The 18,324-nt window shown below is 45.9% G+C and overlaps 1 protein-coding gene across 1 annotated transcript in view; it reads left to right on the forward strand.

The window, feature by feature from the left end:
* Positions 1 to 1,551: 1,551 nt before the first annotated feature.
* Nt5e (5'-nucleotidase ecto) overlaps positions 1,552 to 18,324 on the forward strand; it is a 44,108-nt gene continuing 27,335 nt past the window's right edge. The window contains exon 1 of the mRNA XM_028875541.2: positions 1,552 to 2,403. Coding sequence (XP_028731374.1) covers positions 2,059 to 2,403 — 345 coding nt within the window. The 5' untranslated portion in view covers positions 1,552 to 2,058. The remainder of the gene's footprint in view (positions 2,404 to 18,324) is intronic.

Consider the following 18,324-nt stretch of genomic DNA (forward strand, 5'->3'; position numbering starts at 1 on the left):
TGTTCATTGCTTCTGAGGATGGGCAACATAGCAGGTCCTTATCTCAACTTAGCTTTTTTTTTAGTTGACTGGCCTCAAAGCCATTTCATCAGCCATGGACCTTTCTGCTTTCATCTCTTATGAATAAGCTGCTATGAACGTGAGTGTTCAAATACACACCTAGAGCGAAATGTTACTTGGCTTCTGAAAGGGAGGAAATGCTGACATGCTGCATCTTGAAGGCATTAGATCAAGTGAAACAAACCAGTCAGAAAAAGAAAAAGGACAAAGGACAAATAAATATAAGGCACTCAGAATGATCAAATCCAAACAAACTGGGAATAGAATGCTGGTTGTCCAGGGAGGGGGGAGGTGCTGGAAAGAAGAAAATGGAGAGTCGCCTTTATTTTATTTTATTTATTTTTGAGACAGGGCTTCACTAACACAGCCAGGGAACTCCCTATATGGCCCAGACTTCCCAGGTACTGTTATTACAGGTGTTAGCCACCGTGTGGAGTGGGAGTCACTGTGTAATGACTTTAGAATACCATCTTGGGAAGATGAAAAAGTTCTGGGAAATAAATGGCATTAAATATCCTTAATGCCACTAAACTGTATGCTTAGGATAGTAAGTGATAATCCATGCCTCGTGTATTTATTTATACGATGTATATTTACTGCAACTGAAAAACAACGTAGTTGTGGGTGAGGTAGGGTCTTGCTATGCAGCTCAGACTGTTCATGTACTCTCAGCTCTCCTGACTCGGCCTCCTGAGTGCTAGGATCACAGGCATGCCCCAATGTGAAAGTGTGTGTGTGTGTGTGTGTGTGTGTGTGTGTGTGTGTGTGTGTGTGTAAAATAAGGACTGGCCTAGTGCATTCTGGAGATGTGTGGGGATTAGAGATCTTCTTTTTTGTTTGTTTGTTTGTTTGTTTTTGTTTTTTGAGACAGGGTTTCTCTGTGTAGCTTTGCGCCTTTCCTGGAACTCACTCTGTAGCCCAGGCTGGCCTCGAACTCAACAGAGATCCGCCTGGCTCTGCCTCCCAGAGTGCTGGGATTAAAGGCGTGCGCCACCACCACCCAGCTAGATATCTTCTATGTAATGTGCAGAACACACGGGAACCAAACTTAATTCTCTTTCCTTTCAAAGCTGCTGGCTTATGGATTATACTTCATTCAAACGCAGGAGTTAATCCGTTAGACTGGGAAATTGTGCAGCAATTTACATTTGATGATGACTATTTGTTAATAACAAATATGGATTCCCACTATTACTGCAAAAAAAGCTTTGCGCCGGCACACACACCCACGCGCGGGCACACCACATACTCAAAATCTCAAAAAATAGGACAGAGAGGAAAGAAGACTGGAAAAGCACGGGGCAGCAGAGCCCGGCGCAGCTGTCAGGGCTTTAAACCCTAGAATCTGCGTTAGCATTCAGAGCCCGCCACGCGCCGCCTGGGTTTTAATCGCTAAGGTTTTCACTGTGGATAAATGAAAAGCTGCATCCGAAAGATTGCTTGAATTCTGAGATTCCTGATCTGAGCAACGTGGAGCGGTTGCCTCCTCAAACCTACGTAGCATCTCCGCCCTCGCTGTGTCCTGGTCCCTCTGAGGCAACTGCGGAGCGCTCCTCCCGAGTGAGCTCTGGACTCCTCTCTCTCCCACCCCATCTCTCTTCTTTTCTGGCAACGAGATACAGCACAACACACGCTGAACACTGTTCTAGAGAAATCGGTGCCCTCAAGAGGTGAGGATCGGCTAGGCGGCCCCTACAGCTGCTACCACCGCCTCCGGGGACTACGACACCCCGGCTACCCGAGGTGCCCGCTCACCGCAGGAACAACCTCCTCTCTGTTCCTACGGGCTGTGTCTGCCAGGCCAGCCGCTGCCGGGTGCCTGGGGTGCCAGGGTCGGATCGGGTGACTCCCTGAGTGCCAGCGGGAGGGCCTGGGGCTGGAGGAGGCGCGTCTGGCCCCGCCCCCTCCCTATTCCGCCCCGCAGCCTAGCGGAGGCCGGGTTGGCCGGAGCTCGCCGGCTCCCGGCCAGTCCACCCGCTCAACGCGCTCTAGCCAGCCATGCGTCCTGAGGCCGCTCCTGCGCCCAAGTGGCTGCTCCTCTCGCTGAGCGCGCTGCTGTCGCTGTGGCCCGTAACCAGAGCCTGGGAGCTCACGATCCTGCACACCAACGACGTGCACAGCCGGCTGGAGCAGACCAGCGAGGACTCCACCAAGTGCCTCAACGCCAGCCAGTGCGTGGGCGGCGTGGCGAGGCTCTACACCAAGGTGCAGCAGATCCGCAGGGAGGAACCCAACGTGCTGCTGCTGGATGCTGGCGACCAGTACCAGGGCACCATCTGGTTCACCGTTTACAAAGGTCTCGAAGTGGCACACTTCATGAACACCCTGCGCTACGATGCCATGGTAAGAAGAAGGTTCCCGGGGTTAAGAGTCCCAGACCCAGAGGGAGGGGCTAGAGAACTCCCTAGTAGCCGGTCACAGAAAGCACTCAGAGATGAACAAGTGGAACTTGACTCAAGCCAGTGTGCCTCGTCGATGCAGACGGGCATCCCTTGGATGATTGTCTTAAACTGATGTTATTGGGGATCCACAGTGAACTGGGCGTTAAAAGAGGGATCCTGCTTACGGGATGATTCAGCGAGGGTAGGAGCACTAGACGTTATCAAGGGCTAGAGACCGATCTGTCTCCTCCACATCTCCTATCAGCTCATTCATTCAAAGAACGTCTCATTTCTACTTTACTGAACAGGAAATAGGGTCAAAAAATGTATTCAGGTCACCAGCCCCCAAGGGGGTGGGGAGACAGATGGACACCACACCCGAAAGGCCCTGAAGTATGAGCAAAACAAGCCCACCTCCTTAGGTAGATTTCCAGTGCCGCTACTTTTCTGTGACCTTATGTAAGTTATTTTTTAGGCCTCAGTGGCCGAATCGTCTATAAAATGGAAAGAAGAAGAATATTTACCTCAAAACAGTGTGTGCACATAATATAATCTCCATAACTGTTAGTTCCTGCTACCTACTCCCAGGCACTGCCACATGGCTTCGAGGAAAAAGAAATGTCAGAGAGAACACAAATACAGAGAAGCTGGGATTTCAAGGGTTCTATAAAACCCGCTTGACCATAAAGATTCTAGAAGGGCCCAATTTGAGGGATTAGGGAGCTGGGGGTGCAGCTGAACTTTTAGAGTGCTTGCTTAGAATTTCATAGGCCATGGATTGATCCATAGCATTGCACAAACTAGGTATGTGGGGCAAGCCTAGTGGAAGCCGGGGGATCAGGAGTTCAAGGTCATCCTTGGCTACACAGAGAGGCCAGCATAGAGAACATGAGCTCTGTCTCAAAAGGAAGGAGGAAGGGAGAGAGAGATCTTAAAATGTAAAAGTTTAGTCCTCACTTCTCAATACTCCGTTGGAAATGCGCGTTGCTTGTTGAGAAATGGGCAAAGAATTAATCAAATAAACATAACTGAGATGTAAAAATCAATCGGCCCACCACTCACATGCAAACTAGTGTACATCCCTAAAGTCGAAGATTCTACCAGGTTGAAGGGGGGAAATTGAGAAGAAGAACAACAAAAGTATAAGAGATTTGCAAGAGAAATAGGAGGGCGGGTTCCCAGAACTCTGTGAAACCGGAGGGTGGAGAAGGGAAAGGAAGGCGCAGACTCCCCGCTGTGTACAGAACAGCTCAGAGGTCAGAGGAGGGGAACGTCCCCTCCCTGCTGAGTGCTGGTTTACAGGTTCTAAAGGCCCCTGAGCCTCCAGAGTTGATGGAGAGAGGCGGAGCTCAGCAGCAGGTTGGCAGAAGAAGAATCTCAGGCCTCAAGAGCTCTGCGGTCTCTCAGGCCTCTTTTTCCACGGCTAGGCCTGCTTGAAGCTTTGTAAGCAAACATTTACATAATTGGATTGTTAACTAGCTCACGTCTCTACTTCCCCCAGAAGGGGAGGATAAACATTGTATGAGTTTGTTTTGATTTCATGTATAAACCACAACTTTGCAGCGTTTCCTTTGGCTAACACTTTTCTCCTCCATTGAGTAAATATTCCTTAGTAAAAATATGTCCCTCTTTAAGACAGAAACAGCTCACTGTGCAGCTAGATGAGGCCACAGCGGTGTACTACAAGTTGGAGCTCATCATCCTTGAATGTTTACAATACTTTGTGTGGGGGCCTGAGAAAGACTCGGCTACGCTGACTGGTGTCAAGAGTGGGAGGAAAGGGAATGGATGACAGAGTCCACAGTTTTCCGTGGCTGCCATCAGAATTTATCCGTGGGGTGAGCTGTGAGTGGGTTTAATACACATGATTTGACCTACCTTCGTGAACCCTAGCTTTCCGTAGCACGCAGCATGTGGTGGGGCTCTGCAGTCTCCCTATCTTACAGAGGGTTTGCACTGTCGCTTTCCTTATATTATACCAAACCTTGGGAGTGTATTTCTCTTCTGTTATAAATTTCCCCTGTCTCAGCCGCCTGCCATGTCTTGATTCTGAGATGCTTGGAGACCCAGATCAGAGTGGATAGCTGAGGAAGGGTGTCTCCAGTTCCCTGTAAACGGAACCCAGTTTAACCTCAAAAATTAGAGTAGGAGCCTTGGAGAGGGTTTATCCTCTCTAGACCTGCCACACTCCCAAGAGAAGAGCTTCTCTGATGGCTACAGAGGAGGAGAATGAGCTTGAAGATCCCCTCGGGCCCTGCTCCTAGGCAGAAACTGGGAGAAGATGACAGAAGCAGCCAGGTGGTGTATGTAGCTGTCTTTGCTAGTAGAAGGACTAGTGTCCCCTGAGGTATGAGAAGGAAGACATACCAAGCTATTGCATAAAACAGCTCAGAGGTCAGGAAAGCACAGTACTGATTTTTTTTTCCTTTAGAAACCAGGAGAAAGGAAGGCAGGAAAAGATTACAAGAAGGCTCAGTTGCTTGGGGATTTTCTTCTTTTCTTCCTTTTGGCCTGGTTATTTCTGAGCCTCATGTTCCTTAACTGGGAAAGAAGGGTGCTAACCCCCAGCCTGTGAGCAGCACATGGTGCAATGAGAAACTCCTAGCCGTTGCACAATGAGCATTCACTAAAGCTTCGTTCCCTGTACCTTGGGTTTGGGGAGGAAGAGAACATGGCATCTGTCCGTTTATGGGGTCTGACAGCCCAGCATAGACTACCACCAGCCTCCCCTCCATCACCTTGTCTCAGCACTATTGTCTAGACTGTCCCTTTCAGAATAGTTTTCTTTTTAAGGTCTCACATAGCCTAAACTGGCCTCCAACTTGCTCTGTAGTAGAGGATGTCTCTGAAGCTCTGATCCTCCTGCCTCCACCTCCCAGATGCTGCTTCTGTGGTCCTGCCTTAGTTACTTTTCTATAGCTGTGATGAAACACCATAACCAAGGCAACTCATTCAAGAAAGCGTTTAATTGGGCTTACAGTTTCAGAGGGTTAGAGTCCATGATGGCAGAGCAAAGGTATGGATGGCATCAGGAACAACTGAGAACTCACATCTCAGTCCAAAAGTAGGAGGCAGACAGAGAGGGGCACACTGAGAATGTTATGTGTCTTTTGAAGCTTCAAAGCCCTCCCCCAGTGACACACCTCCTCCAAAAAGGCCATGCCTCCCAATCCTTCCCAAACAATTCCACCACCTGGGGACCAAGTGTTCAAACATAAGAGCCTATGGGTGCCATTTTTATTCAAACCACCACACTAACCTTGTTTTTATGATTTTCCCACCTCACTCTGTATGTGAAGTGCCCCTGTGTATCATGGTGCTTGGTGACCTCTTTACCTCAGTCTCTGGTAGATTTGGAGATGGTCTCTAACGAATCCCCTGCCTTACAAATTCAGCTGTTCCAGATGTCTCCTGCAGGTTCCACTGTGAGGATTTCCATACTCAAGTGCAAAGTTGCTGGTCAGAATGTGTGTGCTTGGTTCATCCTTTGACAAAAGATTGCCGGTCGACTTCATGAAGGCTTCAGGCCTACTGCTTTGCTCCTCGGCCAACATCCAGGCAGAGGATTAATCTCTGTATCTTTATTTCTTCCTCTTTAAAGAGGTATTTTTATTTTCATGTATATGTGTGTGCAGTCATGTGTGTCCGTGCCTGTGGAGGCCAGAGGGGGCACCGGATCCTCTGCAGAGATGGAGTTACTGGAAGTTGTTAGCCACCTGATGTGAGTGCTGGGTGCCAAATTCCCGTCCTCCGCAAGAGTAGCAAGTGCTCTTAACCACTGAGCCATCTCCTCAGGCCCCGTCTTTGCCTATTCTTATCTCTGTCCAGCTTGTCAGAAGCTTGTGTTTTTCTAATAATTAGGTAGTTTTAGACTCTTTTGATAAGATTGTGAGTTTTCTGGCTTTCCTCTTCTCTGATGGTGTGTTTCCAGATTTTTCGTTTCTTTCCCGTTGGATTTTCTTTGTTCTGAAGCACTCTGACTATTGATCTGTGGTTGATTTTAGACATAAATTTGATGCTGTTGCTATGTTGTTCAGCTCTGTACCTCTTAGAACAGAAACCCTTTAGTTGGTGTATTTGATAATCAAAAATGCTTATATGTCTGTCTGTTTGGCCTGTGTCTGTGTCCTTGAAAGCTTATGTAACAGTTTGTCACTTTCAAGCTCTAATCACCAAGACTCTCACTGGAAATGCAGCTGAGGCTGTCTTCCCTGACTCCTGAGACATCAGCCTGTGAAAACCGAGTGCCACTTACTTCCTCTCCAGCCAACAGCTGAAGGAGAGGATGGAACCAGCACCTCCCGGGGTCTCATCTCTAAACATAGGAAGTCTTGAGGGACGGTTTGATGCTGTGAGGTGCTTCTGTTCAGTGAAGGGCACCGGTGTGGAGGCCTGGACCAAAGTGAAACTGACTGAGATAAGACTCTGAGACAGAGGCTTACAGACCTCTGAGATAAGCTCCTTTGTCATGGTGTTCAGAGAAGCGGCTTCTCATAGGTGACTGTGGTCCCCTGCTGTTTAAACAGAAGGCATTTCCAAAATGGCAGGAAGTGTCTTTTGTTACTCTTAAGGAGCCCCTTTGATAATGGCTGAGGCTAATAGTTTAAGCTAATGGTGTTGCTTTGAACTGGAACTCTTGATAGCCTCAGGGTGGAGCCCAGTACTGAGAAGTAACTAATGCTTAGATTAGAGGGTTAGAGAGTTGGAATTTCTAACCTCATCCACTCACCTGCAGGGGGGTGGGGCTGGAGATTAAGCTCTGGCAGGCTTTCTTAATGAATTTGATGAGCTCTGGGGTTGCTGAGCTAGTGGAGGTTCTGGAGGGTGGAGTGCCTGAAAGGGCACAGGGTCTCCATTTGTCCCATGCCCTGTGCCTTGCCCTGGACATTCCCTCCATTTGGTTATCCCTAAGTGTACCCTTCATAATAAACCAGTAATAATAACCTTTGAAGTTCCACAAATTCCTCTGGATAGTTATCAAATGTGAGGATGAGGTCATGGGAACCTCCAGTTTGTAACTGGTCTGTTAGAAGTACAGGTGGCCCAAGCCTCTGGACTGGGTGCCAGAATGGGCACAGTTTTTGTGTGACAGAGCCCTGTAACTTGTGGGAAATGACACCAAGTTAAGGTGGACAGTGTCAGGATTGAATTGTTGGACACCTAGTCAGTGTTTTCAGAAAACTGAAGAACTAGTTGATGCCAAAAACAAAAACCAGAAAGCAAAATAAGCCAAAGCTTCAGCTATGGGCCTCTAAGGTGACTCAGCCAGTAAGACTATTTGGTGTGCAAGCCTGATAACCTGAATTTGATCCCCTAAGGTTGGGTTAAAAAAAAGGAAGAAGAAGTGATTCAACCCACAGGTACACGGGTGTAGAAGAGCTGATGATGAGAAACTCTTGGCAATGCTCAACCACGGAGAGGGGTCTTTGCTCATATGCTGTGGGTGGGAATGGCTGAGAAGAGGGTCTTGTCTTAGTAATGATTTCTGTTGCTATGACAAAATACCATGACCAAACAAAAGAGACTTAGGGAAAAAAGGGTTTACTTCATCTTCCACTTCCTGGTAACAGTCCTTCCCTGAGGGATGTCAAGGCAGGAATGAAGGTAGGACAGGAACCTGGAGGCAAGAACTGAAGCATGAACCATGAAGGCTTCTTACTAGCCTGCTAGTCCTGGCTTGCTGAGACTTGCCTACTGGCAATCTGAATGGATGCATTTCTCAGCTAAGGTTTCCCTTCCCAGATAACTTGAGCTTTGGTCAAGTTGACCAAAAACAAACAATACTACCCAGCAGGACAGATGTAAAGCAAAGATATCTAAGAGGGCTCAAGTCTGGGGCATCAGGTAGTGGGCAGCTTTTGACACTAATACACAGGGCCATGGGTTCATCTACTTAAGCTCCTCCCTGTGTTCTTGCATTCTCTATTACTATTACAAAATAACTGAGAGCAGATGCTCTATAAGGAAAAGAGGAAACATTGTCACTCGTGTTTCTGACCTCTGGGAAGTTCAAGATTAGGCTGTTCCACCCTCCTTGCTGGTGGGGACTCACTACAGGGTCTTGAGGCAATGCTAGACCTCACATGGGGAGAGGGACTCATGTGAGACGCACAGCCAAAGTGGTTTTTACAACAAAGCCACTCTTGGTATAACCCAGTGATCCATTCGTGACCCAACACCTCCTAAAGGTCCTACTTCTTGATACCTCACAAGGAAGATGAAATTTCAATATGAGTTTTGGTGGAACAGTCAAGCCACAGACACTCTGGACAGCGGAAGCCTGCTAGTTCAAGCCCTAACATGAGACACTGAGCATGCTAGGCAAGCACCCTGCCACTAAGCCAAAGCTTCGAACCACATCCAGGTTTTATGTCACCTGTGTGAGTTTAGAAGTGGGTTCTCCATTTACAAATAGGTTTAGAGAGGGTGGTCTCTGATGTGTGAGTTCTGAGCACCTCAACTCCTGCCCAGCCCTCTGTCTGTTTCCAATCTGCCGATGTAACTCAGTATGTCTTTGAACTTCGTTTTACACTCAAAGCCAAGTTTGCTTGGTGACTCTTATCTCTCCCTCATAGATCTCGCAGATACTTGGGGATGAGGCAATCATTTCCTGGTGGAGAGATAACTTGAGCCTCCTCCCAGGCACCATCTTTTGGCCCCTGTCTTCAAGTGAAAATGTGTCCAGAGTGCTCTGTGGAGGGCTACTCTCCTAGTACTAGAAATGATGCTCTGGGGAACAGGAGAGGCAGCAGCCTACTTCCAGACTTGCTTTGAAGCTATTGTTCAGCCCACAGATCTTCATGGAGTGCCACTGAGTGCCAGCTTTGTGCCAAGTATTAAGGGTAATATACAGGCTCTAGGGTGAGACTTGGTGCTTAGAATGTATTCCAGTGGGCAGTGCCCATTCTGGCTCCTTTTAACCACAGAGCAGGACTGGGTTAGAAGGATTAAAGGGAGAGTAAGGGGCCAGCAAGATGGCTCAGCTGGTAAAAGCCCTTGCCAAACAAGCCTAACAATCTGAGTTCAAGGATTGTTGAAGAGATGAAGAGAACTGATTCCACAAAGTGTCCACACATGTACACACACACACACACACACACACACACCATATACACACATAACGATGAGAGAGAGAAAGAGAGAGAGCGCGCATTTATATTCAAGTGCTTACTAGGCCTCTCTTATTAAGGACACTCCCAAAATGTTGTGGGGGGTGCAAATTAGCAATGTTAGTTTAAGAAGCTTGAAAGAGTTCTAGATGACACTGTGATCCCTCCCCACAACTCCCACCCCATGCTAGGAGCCAAACCCAGATAACTTTTCTTTTGTTTTAAGAAAAACTAAAAGCGGGCTTGCATGATCAGTCAGTGGGTAGAGGTGTTTGCTCCCAAGTCTAGTGACTTGAGTTTGAGCCCTGGAACCCAATGGTAGAAAGACAGAATTGACTCCTACGAGTTATCCTCTGACTCTCACACGGGTTCCCACATGTAGATCCCAAACACAATGAATTAAACATTAATACATTTTATTATGTATTTGTTCTGTAGTTTTGAAACAGTGTCTCTCTTGTGTAGCCCTGGCTGTCCTGGAACTCTTCACTTTGTACACCAGGCTGGCCCTGAATTCACAGAGATCCACCTGCCTCTGCCTCCAGAGTTCCAGGGTTAAAGGCTTACACCTAAATTTTAGCCAATTATTGCTTAGGGCCGGGACTCCAGAAGTTGTAGTAGGGAAGTCCTTGAATTAGAGATTTGGTTCATAAGTCTCAGGCATGAGAGGAGCCTCAGCTGTGGAAGCTGTGGCCACAGGCTCTACTTGCTTGTCAGCATTCTAGGCTAGAGTGGGACCAGGTGACACTGGCTCTGGGTGACTAAAGGAGGGAGCAAGGGCACTCATCTCACCATGTCTTGGCATCTAGATTTATTGACTGAGAATTGAAAAGAATCCAACACACATCCCTTTGGCGGCCTTCTCTACTTCCTCCATGAGTGCAGCTGAGTGGTGTTCATGCTTCTTTAGCACTTGTTTCTTTAGCCCCAGAAGGAGATTTTAAATGTCTCTGGATGAGCTGGAGAGAAAGCTCAGCAGTTAAGAGCACTTGTTGCTTTTGCAGAGGACCCCGGTTCCATTCTGGGCTCCCCCATGGTGACTCACTGCCACCCATAACTCTAGTTTCAGGGAATCCAATGCTGGTTCCAGACACACGTGTGATGGACATTAATACATGAAAGCAAAACACTCATGTGCATAAAATAAAATCAATTAGTTAACTACAATTTCTCTAGCTGCTTCTTTTCCCTCACATAAATAATTGCTTCTGTATATAATGTGTACATTAGCTGGAGTTCTCTAGCTCCTGAGAGATAAACCTGCCTGGACCTGTTAACTCTTAGCATGACTCTGCCATGCGTATTTTGCCTGTGTAAAGAGTCTGTGTGTCTTTCAGATGACATGGATAGTGTAAAATGCTGTTTGTTCTGCACTTTTTCATCCAGTTATCCTTTCAACTGATGTTGTCACTACAGATAAGCTGACCAAACCCCAGGATCTTTCTGCCATTCAGTGGGATGTTATATTCACCCACCAGGGCCAACATTCCCTTGCTCGTAGCTGTGGGAATGGAGGCTAGGCCAACACAAGACGTGGCACGTGGTGTCAGGTATGGACCAATAGAACCAAATGTGCTTTGAAAGGCTGTTGTTGAAGGTCCCTGAGTGATTGGCAACTGAGTCCCATTGTGTAATAGACCAATGTCTCTCTAAGTCTTACTTACATTGTAGGGCTTACTGAAGTTGTGCCACTTGCTAAATAGATATGCCTCCAATCTCTGATAAAGAGGTTTTTTTTGACATGATTACAACTGAGTTTAGTAGATTACAAGAGGGGTTCTTTTCTTCTACATCAAGCATATTCTACTGCTCTTAAATCAGCTTTTCTTTCCTTATTTCCCTCTGAAGTGGTTAAGCCTCTTCACTTTTTTCACTCCCTCTCCTCTTGTTTTCAATCCCCCATTTGTTTATACCTTCAGGCTATTTGCTAGTGAGCCTTTGCTCCCTAAGGTGAAGCTTGTTCTCTGATATTCTGCAGTTCCTAAGATGCATCATGTACCTGTATCTTCACACATGTGTTTCCCACATGTTTGATGCATGGGTGGATGCATGGATGGATGGTTCATAGATAGGCAGATGGACAGATGATGGGGGAATGGATGAATGGATAGATGAATGGTGATTGAGTGAATGGACAGGTAGGTAGATGGATAAATGATGCATGCATGGGTGAATTGATGGATAGGTGGATGGATGGATGGATGGATGGATGGATGGATGGATGAGTGGTGCTCAGGTGGATGGATAGACATGCTGGTTCTATCCTTACTTCCAGTCTGCCCTTCAAGCATCCATAGGACAAAGACTGTGGTGTTGTTACTTGGCTTTCCAGAGCCTTGTTAAAAACTAGCAAGAAGCTAAGTGATGCTCACCTCCTCCATTCATGCAGATTGGCAGCAGTTAGGCATAGTAAAGGCCCTGTATGGCTGCTCAGGCCTCACTACCGTTTCTCAGGTCTCAGCTCTTGCTAGTTGTAGGAACCAGTGCTTCAGTTCCCTCCTCTATGAAAAGGAGAAATAAAAGCACCTGTTTCATAGCCCTGTCCAGATAAAATGACCTAGCGTGTGAACAGGCCTAGGGTGCAACACAAAAACCTGAACCTGCTTTGTATCATACTTTGTCTTTTTTTTTCTTTCTTAAATTCCCCATAATTTACATTTATTGATACTTTTGTATTCTTCTATGAACAAAAACAAGACTATAAGATAACCATTGTCTGATTCATATAAAAGTAGCATTTGGTTGGGCCATGGTGGCACACGCCTTTAATTTCAGCACTCAGGAGGCAGAGGCAGGAGGATCTCCATGAGTTCAAGGCCAGCCTAGTCTACAGAGTGAGTTCCAGAACAGGCTCCAAAACAACACAGAGAAATCCTGTCTCAGAAAAACCAAAAAAAAAAAAAAAAAAGGTAGCCTTTGATAGACCAAACAGTTACCTGAGATTTCTAATAAAAATAGGCTTTTTCCTCGGGCTGGAGAGATGGCTCAGAGGTTGGGAGCACCGACTGCTCTTCCAGAGGTCCTGAGTTCAGTTCCCAGCAACCACATGGTGGCTCACAACCATCTGTAATGAGATCTGGCACCCTCCTCTGTATACATAATAAATAAATAAATCTTTAAAAAAAAAAAGAAAGAAAGAAAGAAAGAAAGAAAGAAAGAAAGAAAGAAAGAAAGAAAGCTCCATGTCTATGACTCAAGGATGTGGTGCCTTAAAAAAAAAAAAAATAGGCTTTTTCCTCAATGAAGCATTTCACTATTAGGATAAGAATTTATACTGTATCAAGCTGATAATAGAAAAATAAATAAATAAGAAGGAGAAAAGAAAGACAAACAAACAAAAGAACAGACTGCAGCTAGATAAGCATCCAGACTATCTGTTAGCGAAGACCAGGCGGATGTGCTAATTAAGCTTAACCCTCCTACTTCCAAGCGCTACCTCTAGTTCTAGATCTCCCTTTAACAACTAACTCAGCACTAAAGGGCTTTTACAAACCAGCTATATCAAGCTGTGACACAGGTTGCCTAGCTACAGAGCACACTTCCCCCACCCTGCCAGAAAACAGGCAGCTGAGTTAAGGGACAGATACAGTTCCAAAGGAAGAAAAGGGAAGTTTTATTTTCACCGTAACTTAGTGACTTATAGGCTCTTAACATTTTTACCTAACCATTTCTAAGAATATGGTTTGAGCACCTAAATTCCCTTTTTCCATCTATTAACTGAATTTAACCCTTAGTTGATTCATTCCCCATTAGTCACTTCCCTTTGGGGTTGCTAATGACAGCTGACAATTACTGCTCTTTGTGTGGATCTTATCATCCCTCCTTTCGACCCTGAAAGAATTCAAACCTGGTGACTTTGCCTTGGCCAGAGTATTGCTGATTGACTCACCTGGTATCCCTGAGGGTACAAAGACAGCTGAAAACCTCAGAGAACTAGAGGAGAATTAAGATGAGGAAGACCTAAGGTAGGAAGAACAAGATGGGAAAGAATGAGATGGGAGATTTAAGATAGAACAGCAGAAAAATGTAGAGAGAATCAGGCAAGAAAGGAGCTAAGTATGAGAGCAGAAAAGCAGCTGTGTAGAGAGAGAACTGACTCAGAAGAATAAAGTGAATAGACTAAAAAAAAATGGGCTTTTTACAAGGTTCCATCTTCTTCTAGATTCCCATTGTGAAACCCAATAGTTTATGGGCTCACACCCCAGACACACAGAGAACAACTCAACACTTTGCTATTGCTGTTTTGAGATAAGGTGAGCTGTGTAGCCCAACAAGGACTCAAATTCCAGGTGCTGGGATTACCGGTATGTACCACCATGCCCTGCTTTACATTTCTAAAAAAGTATGTTCCATTCACGAACAAATGCCACAATGATGTTAGCAAACACAGGAAGGTAACTTGTAAATTAAAACATAGGAAATGAAAACACAAGAGCCTGGCAATTGTCTAGAGAGGAGCTGGGAGGTTAAGCTGGAAGTAGAAAAGCAGTTGGCTCGATATCTCACCAGTTGCCTAGCAACCTGATTTCTTTCGATGTAAAACTAAGGCATCACGTACCTACTATTTACAAAGTTCATTTCACATCCTGCCTTCTGAAAAGTTTTAATGGCTCACACATCATAACAGAGTAAAATGGAGCCCATTTAAATGGAAAAGATAGGTTTTACTCCTCATTCAGTAGACATCGGCATGACTCACCTGGTATCCCTGAGGGTACAAAGACAGCTGATGTGTGAACACACAGCCACAATGAGGACAAGTGCCAAGAAAGATGCGCATGAGGTCTTGTGGACACAGTAGAAGAGAGAGGTCTGCAGTGGACATGTCACTGAGGCATCCTAAATGTCTCCATGCACCTGGGGGGTTTAGTGTTCCTAGAGCTGAGGGCACCTGGAAGTTAAGCAGAATGAATTATGCAGCTAAGGACATCACCAGGAGGGCAGGGAGGATCTGCATGTTATCTGTCTTAGGGTTTCTATCGCTATGAAGAGATCCCATGACCACAGCAACTCTTATAAAGGAAAACATTTAATTGTGAGGGCTCACTTACAGTTCAGAGGTTTAGTCTATCATCATCATGGTGGGAAGCAAGGCAGTATGCAGGCAGACATGGTGCTAGAGAAGGAGCTGAGAATTCTAGACCCACCAGCAGCAGGAAGTGATCTGTCTCACTGGGCATTGCTTAGGCATCTATGAGACCTCAAAGCTGGCCCCCACAGTGATACACTTCCTCCAATAAGACCACAACTACTCCAACAAGGCCAGACCTCCTAATAGTGCCACTCCCTTTGGGGGCCATTTTCTTTCAGACCACCACAGTATACAAAGAGGCAGGAATGTTTATTTTCTTGGAAAGTAGGGAGCCTGGGGTGAATTTAACTCAGACGCAAGAGGTAGGTGGGCTGTTTGGGGCACAGCTCACTCTGGTGGCCTGCAATGTGTAGATGAAGCCATAGACCTGAGGCTGAAGGACTAGTTAGAAGACCCTGAAGGGGACTATATGGAGGGCGGGGGACAACTTGGCACTGCAGCCAGTGAGCATGGTAGAAGTGTGCTCCAGAGGTGGAGCAGCTGCAGAAGCAGCAGTGGGGTAGAACATGGACGTGATAGTGTTGTCTAGAGTCATTAGTCTTCTGGGTGTTTCCCACACCTGGGGCCATGTGTGTCCTCTGGAATGGTTCTTTTATAGGGTCAGTGTTCTGCTGGAGGCTGGCAAAGCAGGGACATTCTTGGTCATTGGATAATTGGGAGCAGAGGAGGAGTGGAGGGGAGCAAGCATGACCCCTGAAGTACTCCAGCTGACTCCTGAAATAATCCAAGTGGGGGACAGGCCTCCTCGCCACTCCTTGATCTCCTGCCTGTAATCTACTTCGCTGGACAGGACTAAAAGGGAGAAGGAGTCATTTGAACAGTTTGTAAAAGTCTAAAAATTCCACCCGTGGGGAGAGGGATGTAGCTCAAGCTACAGAGCTCTTCTGTGGCATGCAGGAAGCCCTGAGGATCATTCCCAGTACTGCAGTATTACAAGCGTGGTCACACCTGTAATCCAGTACTTGGGAGGTAGAGGCCGGAGGATCCGGAGTTCATGGTCATCCCTTATCCTTGGCTACTTGGCAAACGAAAGGCCATCCTATGCTACATGAGGCCGTTCAAAAAAAAGGAAAAACAAAAAGTCTCCAGCCAGCAGTCAAGGCAAAGTGACCGACAACCAACGAAGCTGTCCAAGAGCTCCTAAGAACTGACCGCAGCGATCAGACCACCTCAGGGCAGCCTGTGGAGTGGCTGGGGGAGTTCTTTTAGCTTTGGGAGCTATGTGGCTGCCTTTGCTTTTGCTGCTCCGTTTCCTGCTAAAATATTCATTTTGGGGGCTGTGGCTCATTTCCCAGAGGCTTTCAAAGCAGAACTCTGCTTGGTAGCTGGACTTGGGACTGGGTTTGATGACTGTTTCTCCCCATTATAAAACAGAGAACATGATACAGGCACAGGGTTGGAGATCTCCCAAATGAGGCCACCCTGGGAAACTGAACCAATAATTATAGTCTTGGAGTTTGTTTCTTTGTTTGTTGTTTGTTTGTCTGTTTGTTTGTTTGTTTGTTTGTTTGAGACAGGGTCTTGCTAAGTAGCCCTGGCTGATCTGGAACTTGGTATGAAGACCAGGCTGACCTCGAACTCAGACACATCTGCCTGCTTCTGCCTCTCCAGTTCTGGGATCAAAGGCATGCACCACCACACCCAGTCTGGGAATTAACTTATTTATTCTTTATTGTTCCTTTTCCCCACCAGCTGTTTATTTGATTCCTCATTCACTAGTAGTAGATGCTCAATGAGCACTTCCTCTGTAAGACATATTTCATGGACTATGGGGACAAATCAATGTACATGGTTTAACTATTGAATAACAAGGAGATTGCTTTGATCCATCAGTTGCAACCCACAGCCTGTGTAAAAACTTCATGCCTACAGAAAGCAGGAGAAACATGACAGTATTCCTCAGAGTCCATTTAGTGGCATGGAATCCTGAGTCACAGAAGAACTGAGTCCTCTGTTGAGTCCTTTGTTCCTAACATTTTCATTTATTTGTGACTTTAAGTGGCAAGGAGAGCTTTCAGGTGTTGAGATGTCAAACATTCCAGGTATCTTAGTGTTCTGTTGCTGTGAAGAGAAACCATGACCACGGCAACTCTTACAAAGGAAAGCATTTAAGAGGGTCTAGCTTATAGTTTCAGAGGTTTACTCCATTATCATGCAGGAAGCATGGCAGCATGTAAGCAGACACGGTGCTGGAGAAGGAGCTGAGAGTTCTATATCCAGATCCCACAGGCAGCAGGAAGAAGAGAGAGCCACTGGACCTAGCTTGGGCTCTTGAAACCTCAAAGCCACCCACACACACCCCAGGTGACACACTTCCTCTACCAAGGCCACACCTACTCCAACAAGGCCACACCTCACCTCCTAATTCCTCTCAAGTAGTGCCACTACCTGATGGCCAAGCATTCACATATGTGAGCCAATGGGGGTCATTCCAATTCAAACCACCACACCAGGCTAGATGAAGAGTGTGCAAAACATCTTTCTGTAAGATCATCAGTTCTTTTCCTTTTAGGTATCTTCCTCAAAAGAAGGTGGGGGGAAGGAGGAGCCAGGACTGGACCAGTTGCTGATGTCACAATCCAGTGATTTTAGTGTTGGAAATACAGAAGGTTATTTTGCTAAGCCCATCTCTCTTAAGTTACAGAAAAGTGCATTTGGTAAATGTACAAAGTTGTCATGGGGCTCAGATTAATTAATGAATAAGATGAATGAATAAATGAAGCCAAATTTGTACAGAAGGCTGTGGACTCTTTGACCTTGGCTGACTAGAACATTGTAATTATGGGGTGATGGAAAGTTGTGGATCAAGAGCCAAAGTCATCTTGGGCTATCTTTAGTCTCAGTTAATAGCCACTTACTACCAACTACTCTATTTGACCACACATCCTTTTGACTACTAGATGTAAGTCTGGGAATTTATCTATCTACAAGTCTGTTCACTGCCTACAAAGCAAAAAAAAAGAATGTGGTTCCAAATCATGCCAGGTTCTTGCCTAAGATGATGGTTAAACAGTCAATGGCAATGGAGCTGGAGATGTAGCTCAGTTGGTAGAATATTTATCTAACCAAAGGAAGTCCTGGATTATCTCACCAGAACCCCATAAACTGAGTATGGCCTTAGAGGTAGACATGGGGGGCGGGGATCAGATAACAACTTTAAGGTCAGCCTGTGATATAAGAGACCTGGTCTTGAAAAATTTATCACATTATTAAGACTAGAATTGTCAAGTTTAGCAAGATGATAAATTCCAGGAGTTCTTATCAAGAGGATGTGAGGTCAAATAGAGAGGTTGATAGTCTGTAGCTATTAGACGAGACTAAAAATAGCCCAAAAGGACCTTGGCTCCTGATCCACAACATTCCATCACCCCACAATCACAATGTTTTAGTCAGCTAAGGTCAAGTAGTCCACTGGTCCTTCAGTGTAGATGGGGCTTCAGAGAGCTTCCGTTTGTAGATGAGAACTTCCAGAAAGTACCAAAAAAAAGGCAAAGGGCCATCACAGGGAAGTCTCAAATTCATAAATTCCACCCAAAGCAGTTCTAAGGTAATTAGAGAAAATAAACTGTGTCCACATTGAATATGCACAGGTAATCTTCTTATTAGTATTCCCCAAGCACTACAATCTAACAATGTGCTATGACATTATGTAGCAGTTGTGTTGTGCAAGCCAATTTAAACA

The sequence above is a fragment of the Peromyscus leucopus genome, chromosome 7 (genome assembly GCF_004664715.2).
Source record: "Peromyscus leucopus breed LL Stock chromosome 7, UCI_PerLeu_2.1, whole genome shotgun sequence".
Taxonomy (NCBI): Eukaryota; Metazoa; Chordata; class Mammalia; order Rodentia; family Cricetidae; genus Peromyscus; species Peromyscus leucopus.